The sequence below is a fragment of the Glycine max genome, chromosome 12, assembly GCF_000004515.6.
Source record: "Glycine max cultivar Williams 82 chromosome 12, Glycine_max_v4.0, whole genome shotgun sequence".
NCBI classification, from domain to species: domain Eukaryota; kingdom Viridiplantae; phylum Streptophyta; class Magnoliopsida; order Fabales; family Fabaceae; genus Glycine; species Glycine max.
The window spans coordinates 2,904,493-2,913,779 of NC_038248.2; the positions used below are offsets into that span (position 1 = coordinate 2,904,493).

At 33.9% G+C, this 9,287-nt stretch overlaps 1 protein-coding gene across 1 annotated transcript; it reads left to right on the forward strand.

The window, feature by feature from the left end:
* The first annotated feature begins 1,685 nt into the window (after positions 1-1,685).
* LOC100780122 (coatomer subunit delta) lies at positions 1,686-8,927 on the forward strand. The gene is made up of 12 exons (XM_003540951.4): positions 1,686-1,855; positions 3,262-3,315; positions 3,966-4,005; positions 4,599-4,822; positions 5,203-5,445; positions 5,538-5,712; positions 5,886-6,190; positions 7,349-7,547; positions 7,629-7,782; positions 8,112-8,174; positions 8,283-8,379; positions 8,650-8,927. The coding sequence occupies exons 2-12, from the start codon at positions 3,313-3,315 to the stop codon at positions 8,737-8,739; spliced, it is 1,593 nt and encodes a 530-aa protein (XP_003540999.1). The 5' UTR covers positions 1,686-1,855; positions 3,262-3,312; the 3' UTR covers positions 8,740-8,927.
* The last annotated feature ends 360 nt before the right edge of the window (positions 8,928-9,287 follow it).

The following is a 9,287-nucleotide window of genomic DNA, read 5'->3' on the forward strand; positions in this document are numbered from 1 at the left end:
TGAAAATCATCAAAACCAAGAATGAGTCCTAGCTTCTCGCTTACCATCACCATCAAAACCAAACACAGAAACAAGCATTTATAGAAGACTAACCTTTTGTGAGTGAGTGAGAGCGCGAGAGTGAGAGAATGAGAACGACAGCGCAAGAGTGATTGCGAGAACGAGAGTGCGAGTGTGAGAACGAGATGATAGCGAGAGCGAGAATGGTGTGGACGCGCCGTTGTAGAAAGTGCATGAGAGGCAAAGTGAGAAGGAAAGCGCGAGAGATGAGAGATGAATGATAGTGAGAACAAGAATGCAAGAGTGAGAGATCGTTCAGAATGAGTGCAAGAAGAGGAAGAGACAAATTTAATTTAATTAACACAATATCAATTTTTCCAAAAATCGACATTAACGAATGCATATTATTTACAAATATGTTACCACGTTTTTGTTAACATTGAGTTTTACAAAATCGATGTTAATATAACGATGTTATATCCATTCTTTGTACTCATACTTTTGGTTTTTTTGTCTAGACTACTTGTATCATCTCGTGTAGGTAATCTTATACCTCTTGTTTGAGTCATATAAGACTTCTATGAGCAACAAAAGTTATAAAACATTTTTTACAAGTATTTAACACAGTTACATATCTAAAATTTGAATCAAAGATCTTAATTGATTTGGTTATTGGTCTTAATATTTAATGAAAATTCATTATTTTTTATAGGGAATACGAGGATAAAAGATATTCTTTAATTTTATTTTTTTTATTTTAGGATTAAAAAGGTAGAAAATCAATATCTTGGTAATCCTTATTATCCAAAAGATAGATTAAAAGATAAAAAATATAATAAAAAATTCCTAATATTATTTTAAGTTGTGTGACTTGAAAAATAATTGATATTTTTTTTTATAAAAAAAATCAGTTTTATTTCACACCTTGGTGGATCAAGTAAGTCAAACGCGATTGAAATCTAGAAAGTTTACATATATTATCAAAATATTTACTCTTGTTTTTTAATCTTTGGCGCATTCTTCAACAAGCCTTTATTTTCTCGACTTTGTTTCGTAAGAGTACTTCATTTATTGATCTGTTAGCTTTAAAACTTCACAACTCAATACAAAACTGCATGTGTAGTTATCAACAAATGTCGTGAGCTGTATAGGAGATCATGTTTTACATTTGCATCCTTTGACAATTGAATTCTCCACTTTTGATACCATATATACATTAATTTAGGAACCTAAATAACTTTTTAAAAAAATAATCGAGAATCTATTGAAATATTAAACAATTTTATTTTTGGAGCTTTTTAAAAATCATTTTTTAATTTTTGGAGCTTTTTATAAATCATTTCACACCTTAGATACGTTATAAAATTTAAATTGTTATTTGAGTAAAAAATAAGAATTTAATGTTTTGTATATAAAAAAAGCAACAAAGAGATTAATGGTAATACTTATTTTTTTTAAAAAGAAATATCTATAACTATTCATAAAAAACAATTACTTCTTTTATTATACACATCTTCTATTTCTGAGATAACTAGATAACTGCTTGTATTTCTTTGATGAATTTTCAAAATATAACTACAGCTATTACTTTCTTTAACTGTTTTTTTTTTTCTTACAAAAAATAGAGGCACGCACGAACTACCTAACTTTCTACTAGTATATTATGAAGAAATATTAAAAGACGGAAATAACCCTTTTAGTTTTACAATCCAGAGAAGGGACCGAAAGACGAAATTTATGAGGTAAACCCAAAACGTTTATAGATCATAACTACTACGTATTGGAAGAAAGCTTTGGTTTCAGTTTTTTGTCATCACTCTCAGCTGGTCGGTGCTTATAGATCCAGCGCCAGCAGGTTAGATTGTTCTTATTTCTTGCAATTTGCATTCGTTCCTATCGATTTTCTCTCGCTTTAGTTCTCGTGAGTGTGCTCGTTTGTGTTTTGCTTCGTTATAAGAGAATAATCTTCGCTTAACCATTTATTTTTCTTTGATTGATCTGCATTATTCTGGTGTTGTATGATTTTGATTCTAATAATGCGTGCTTCTGAATGGAGCTAACTCAATTGGATCATGACGCCTTTATCGTAAATGTCAGGATTACATGAAATCTGAGTCGTAGTTGATTAGAATCATCACGTGCTTGCTTGTTCTGATTTAGGTTCTTTGTTAATGAGATCTGACTGAGTTAATTTAAAATGCCATGAGGTAGTATAGACAGGGCGAGTCCCTTTATATGTGGTTGTGTTGTTTGCTACTTTTGTTGGCTTGGGGTGATAAACAATGAATTCTCAAGGTTCTCTGCCAAAGGTGTTCTTGCTGTGAATTGTGTGATTCTATTTCGTGTCTTTTGTGACGAAAAGCCTTTCAATGTAATGCATATGAACTTCTCATTTCAAATTAATCCAAACCAGTTAGTCTCATTTGGTGTTACCAGGATCTTTCTTTTCATGTATTCTAGGTTTTTGTTTTATAGTTATTAAAACCATTTAAATGCAAAGAGCTTCAAAGTCTCTCCCAAATTGCTTGAGTGATTGAAACAGATGAGTAACGTAAGTTTGATGGTAAAAATGGAGGAGGACAGATATTGCTATGTGATATTTGTTAAGAGAACAGAAAGAATCTTCAAATATTTGTTATTGTTACCATGATGCATCAGCAATTTGGCCTTTCTTTTTCATTTTTTTTTAAAATCTGATAGTTATAGTGTTTTTTAATTTTTATCCATATAGTTGTGATACTTTGTGTTAGTTAGATCTAGGTGATCTTTTAAACTATGAAAAAAAGAGCTAACAGCTGTTAATCCTAATTTCATTTTTTTAAGAGCTTAATTTAAAGAACAAGTTAAATTAATTATTCCGTGCTGTTAATGCATGCAAAGACATAGACCACCCACAGATGACACAAAAGGAGTTTAGGTGAAATCAACATTATATGAGGTTCTAGTTCTACTTGGTCCACAGGCTATATGGTTTTAATTTTTGGTAAAAAACTTAATGTATCTGATATCAAAAGCCCAAAGACATACAAGGGTTGATTCTACCCCTGTGGGCCTTTTGGACCTATCATCCATCTTTATTTTATTTTTTAATTTATGACTTGACCAATGGGTTAGCCCTAGCCCTTTGGCCTTTTTGGCCCTACAGGATTTTTGGCCATGACTGATATAAGCTAGAGCGGCTCACATTGACAGCTCTAATTGTATGCTTGATATCTGGATCTGTGGCTCGTAACAACACCATGGACTTTGTTGTTTTGGCAGATTCAATTTGACACTGGAAGCAACTTTTCATTTCAAAGATTAAGTGAAAACATGGTAACACTTCTTGTCTCCTTACAGTCCCCTAGTTACATATTTAAGGAATTGTTTGATTTGCTTGACTATTTAACATTATTATTTGATTTTTTTTAACTAATTTATTTTACTTATCACTTTTTTTTCATAGTTTTTATACTATATTCATATTGTAGCTACTCCAATTTTGTTATACATATGTACTTTTAAACCATGATCTAGAATTGCAGCCTGAAGGAACCTCCTAATATATTTTGATCTGCTTTAAAATTGCAATCTTGTATAATATTTTCCTTCTTGCTTGTGGTAACATTCTAGCTTGAATTTGCTTCAAGATTACTGGTAATTTTGGATCTTCTATGTTTTTGTTTACCTAAATTTTAGCTACATAACTTTGAATTTTTAATGTAATCCTAAATTAGTGGCGGCCTGGTTTGTCTAAGCAATTTGCTCGTCAGATGCTAGTTGGGTGTTGCTTAGATCGTGGGGGTGGGATTGGGTTTAGACACAGAGGTCACAGGCTCAGTCCCTTTTGTAAAATGAGAAAAATATAGCCTTTTTGACTAAGGAAAAGGAAGAATTCACTTGGGAATGAGAATGGTATGCTCTCTTTCTATCTGTTCTTGACTTCCTCTATGTTCCATTAAATTTTTGTTTTACTTGTTGAACAGGTTGTCCTTGCTGCTTCCATTGTGAGCAAATCTGGCAAAGGTGAGTTCTCTCCATGACCTTTTTTCATTTGAAAGAACAGTTGTATTCTTCCTTTTCAGTAATCTGAGCCTGAAACACAGGCTATATGGTTTTAGGAAATATTAGATATAAATTCCAAGAAGGGTAGCTGCTTTCCAGCAGCATATACATTAGTTTGACATGTGGGGAATCTACTGTCAAAGTTATATCTTTAGATTTGTTTGTGGCTCCTGATGTTGAGATAACCAAGTAACTAAATATGCCGTATACTACTGCTAGCATGGCTAAAATTGGGATACATGATGTGTATTTTTTTCTCGATGTTTTCTTTATCTGTACAATCTATCTTCTGATCACTCTCTGCCAGAAACATAAATTATAGAATTATGAAATCCTTTTCCTACTTCAATAACTCAATCTGTTAGCTGTGCATGATTCTTAATATGATATCTTATTAATTGCCATTACTTAATTTTGTTAAATTCAAAATTCATTTTTAGTTTGTACAGAAAAGCTTAATCTTGAATCGCTTAATGTTGAATTTGGTGGTACCTAAGCCAAATGGATTCAACACCTATGCTCTTATACCAACAAACCTTATGTGTTGTTTCCAGTTCTAGTTTCTAGACAGTTTGTGGACATGTCTCGTATCAGAATTGAGGGACTTCTAGCAGCATTTCCCAAGTTAATAGGCACTGGAAAGCAACACACATATGTTGAGATGGAGAATGTGCGCTATGTTTACCAGCCAATGGAAGCTCTATACCTGCTTCTTGTAACAAACAAACATAGCAACATACTGGAAGACTTGGCAACTCTGAGACTTCTCTCCAAACTTGTATCCTTTTTTTTATGCTTTATGTTTAATGTATTATGTTATTAACTCAATTTCTTTTCAATTACTTGGTTTTGTCTTTAACTCGGTGAGACTTGCTGGCCTGAATCTAGATTTTGTTCTGTGCCTTTGTCTACTCACTTTGCTGTCATTTTGGTTTTTCCGAGTTTTAACGATACAATCATTCTATGTAGGTTTCTCTTAAACATGGCATTTAATATATTGATTTTTATTGGAAGGTTCAGGATGATTTAGGATTGATCAATTGGTTTGTACTGGGAACTTATTTTAGCTTTATTGGTCAGTTTTAGAGCCATTTAATAAAATTTTTACTAAAATACCGTGCTTATATTTATAATTAGTTCATTCCTTAATACATTTAGGTTCCCGAATATTCTTACTCCCTTGATGAAGAGGATATTTGCCAAAATGCATTTGAGTTGATTTTTGCATTTGATGAAGTCATCTCTCTTGGGCACACGGAAAATGTGACTGTTGCACAAGTTAAGCAATACTGTGAGATGGAAAGTCATGAAGAGAAACTGCACAAGCTGGTTATGCAGAGCAAAATCAATGATACTAAGGATGTTATGAAGCGGAAAGCTAGTGAGATTGATAAAAGCAAGGTATGAATGGAGGGACTATGTGTTTCATTGTTTTATATTCAAAATTCTGGGAGTGTGCATTATTTATTCAAATTAATGCATGTGTTCTACAGATTGAAAAGAACAGAGGTGATAAAGGGGGATTTGGTCCTTTACAGTCACTAGGCTCTGGAAAAATTGAAAATAGCTTTAGTGATTTGAGCATATCTAGCAGCGGAACTGGTTTTGCAAGTGGCTCTGGTTTTGGATTGAATTCTGATGTTGATTCCTTTTCTACCAAGTCTAAAGGTTGGTTTTCATGGATTTTTGTGAATTCTTCTAGAATGCTTCTAAATGTAATAACTTAAAAGGGCATTGAAACGTGCTGTATCCTGGCTGTGGTTTATTCTATGTCCAAATTAATCCATTGCTAAATGAAGAGTGGCCTTTTCATTTATGTACTCCTGTATTCTCTTCCCTAGGTCGTCCAACTTCATCTGCCACTGCTCCACCAAAAGGTATTGGAATGAAGCTTGGTAAATCTCAAAGGACAAATCAGTTTTTGGAATCATTGAAAGCAGAAGGTGAGGTCATTCTTGAACATGTTCAGCCAAAACTTGGCCTGCCTCAGGCAGCTGCCCTACCATCAACAGATCCCATTTCTTTAACTGTTGAAGAGAAACTAAATGTGACACTAAAACGAGATGGTGGAGTCAGTAATTTTGATGTTCAAGGCACATTGTCTCTCCAAATTCTTGACAAAGAGGATGGACATATTCAAGTTCAGGTATCACATTATCTCTCTCTACCTTGATGTGTGTGTCCACTGAGCTTCTGGTTTGCATAACCTGAGTAGTTTTTTGAATAATTGGTTTTTCTTTTTTTAAAACAATGATACTTGTTGCATTAAATCTCAGCAGCATTAGGTGAAAGAGGTTTGTATGAAAAAAAAAATTTCCCTACAAGAACGATGACCTAAGCCTTTCCCACTAGGCGGAATCAGTAGCATAGATTAAATGACGTCATTGTGTTATGTTAAAAATAATTTCTTAGAGGGGCCATTTAGATCTATAAACAGATTTTTTTCTCTACTTATTTTTTTTCCTAATGTTTTCTTTATTTTCTCCTCCTACACTTTGTCACAGTTTGCATCCTCGTTAGTGATATTGTGGACTAATTTTCAAATGGATAATGTTTAAAAAGCAGCTTGTGTTCAAGATTCAAGGCTCAAATAAGTCAATTATATGTTTTAGCCGGACATTTTATTTGAGGGCTGTGGCATAGATGTTAGAACTTAGCAGCTTTTGGTGTGCCTTAGTCTCTCAAGATCTTTTCATGAACAACCATCAACTAATACAGTTGTGTTAATATGTGTGTGGGGGTGTGCGCGCGCGCGTGTGAGTGTGCGTCAGTTTTAGTCTTCTTGCATAATAAAGCTGAGAGTTCTAAACGAAGCATGATGACATCATGACAACAAGGACGAAAATAAAGGGGAGGAAGAAAAAAGGAAGGCTGGTTTTAGTTTGATTGACCATGAAGTATTCTGGTGCTTTTGATATGTTGTTATGGTTTTACTGAAATAATCATTTTGGTTAGCCTGAATAATTATTTTCTATTATCAATAAAGAGTTATTTTTATATTTGTCTCTCAACTTTCAATATTCAATTGATTTATTTTCTGATTGCTTAGTTTTATTTGTTTTGTTTTTTCCTACAGTTTTTCAAATATTTTCTACGGTAAATAACATTGCATCTATATGTGTCTACTCCTACCATTCATCATTCTTTAGTGCTCTTAGGTTTTGTTTCTTACTCTTACTCCTACCATCTATCTTTCTTAAGTGCTCTTAGGTTTTGTTTCTTAAGACTGGTTTTGAATTCTAATATCAATTCAGGAGGACAATTAAAAATATTGGCACTTGCATATTGTGCCTTCTTTTTGCAGGTCCAGACAGGGGAGAATCAAGCCATCATTTTCAAGACACACCCTAACATGAATAAAGATTTATTTGCCAATGAAAATATACTAGGCCTAAAGGATCCCAATAGGCCTTTCCCCACGGGTCAAGCTGGTGGTTCTGAAGGTGTTGGTCTTTTAAAGTGGCGAATGCAAAGCACTGACGAGTCAATGGTGCCTCTGACAAGTGGGTCTATAAGTATAATTGATATGGTCTGCTACTTTGTATTTGTATTCATGCATTAATAACTTACAACTCTTATTGCAGTCAACTGCTGGCCCTCTTCTTCTGGAAATGAAACTTACGTCAGCATTGAGTATGAGGCTTTGTCATTGTTTGATTTGCAGAATGTTGTGATCTCCGTACCTCTTCCTGCTCTTCGAGATGCACCATCTGTTAAGCAGATTGATGGGGAATGGAGGTGTGGGATTTGTTCCTTTATTTTTCTTTCAATAAATGTTAGTGACAGCCATGATTTTTTTGGGTTGGAATTTGCTGTACGTGATCTGGTTTATCTTAAAATTGATCTTTGTTACGCATGTTAATGGTTAACAATCTTTGAAATACTGATTGGATTTGGATGAATTAGAAAGCTCTACAAAACTAATGCCGCTCCCCTTCCCCCAATCCTTCCTCCCCTCCACTCCCAAGATCATCATTTGATGACTTTTATCATATATATTTTGAAATCATTTTATTTCACATTTCTTTCTTTCTCTCTTTATAATCTCCTATAATTTGGCTTTGCAGGTATGACTCAAGGAATTCCTTTTTGGAGTGGTCTGTCCTTCTGATTGATAATTCAAACCGCAGGTATGCTAAATTTGGGGTGATAGTGTGATGCTTTTAAGAGCTAACATGTGCAGTATTATTGTCATGGTATTTTTGAACTTGTTTTGCCTGACTAAATATATTTGCCAGTGGGTCAATGGAATTTGTTGTTCCACAAGCCGAACCATCAGCATTCTTCCCCATTTCAGTTCGTTTTATAGCAACTGAAACATTTAGTGACCTGAAGGTATGTTTGGATTTTCTTGCTCTGCATTCAGCTTAGAGTTATGGTCATGGATGTACAGTGCTATTATTTAAATGATATGTCAAAATGATCTACTTAAAACTGACACTTTTATTTGCCTGAAGCTTTTATGGTTGAGAAATCTTATATCTAAATAGAGTATCATTTCATTCAATTCGTTTACTATCATCTTCTATAATATAGATTATAATTGACATATCTGAAAATTGATTTAATGGGAGCTTAAACTTATATTTTCACTTCTCTTTGTAGGTCACCAATGTCATACCGCTAAATGGTGGTAATCCTCCCAAGTATTCTCAGAGAACACAGTTGATCACAGAAAACTACCAAATTGTGTGATCGATTTTCCTCTTGACACTGAGCTTTTATGACAGTTTTGCCTTTACATTTGTGATTCTTTTATCAAAGGGCTTTTCTTTGCCATGTTGCATCATTTATTAAATTCGTGAATTCATAATTTGGTTTTACATTTCAACCACGGTACAAAGTATGATTTTTCATAATGCGAAACTTAAATTGTCTTTTTACTCCATAGCATATAGATGGATATGCCTTTCCCATATCCACGTTCGCTGAATTGGGGATTGGAATATTAGTTGCTGTTATTTGGAAGGGAATTGGGATTAATGATGATTAAATGAACTGAATACGACACCGCAAATAGGATTATTGCACCACCGACTGTGTGTAGTAATAAGGCGCTACAGTTAAAGATACAGTTGATGCGAAGGGTGAGTGAAATAGAAGGGAACCGTGGGTTTCGTGGCTTGGAGGTATAGAGCCCCGAATGGATATTGTGATGTTTTATGCCTAGTCTTGAAGAAGACAAAAGTTCTCTTTTCCTGCATCACCGAGGCAAATCTAATGCTCTCCCTCAACATTTTACA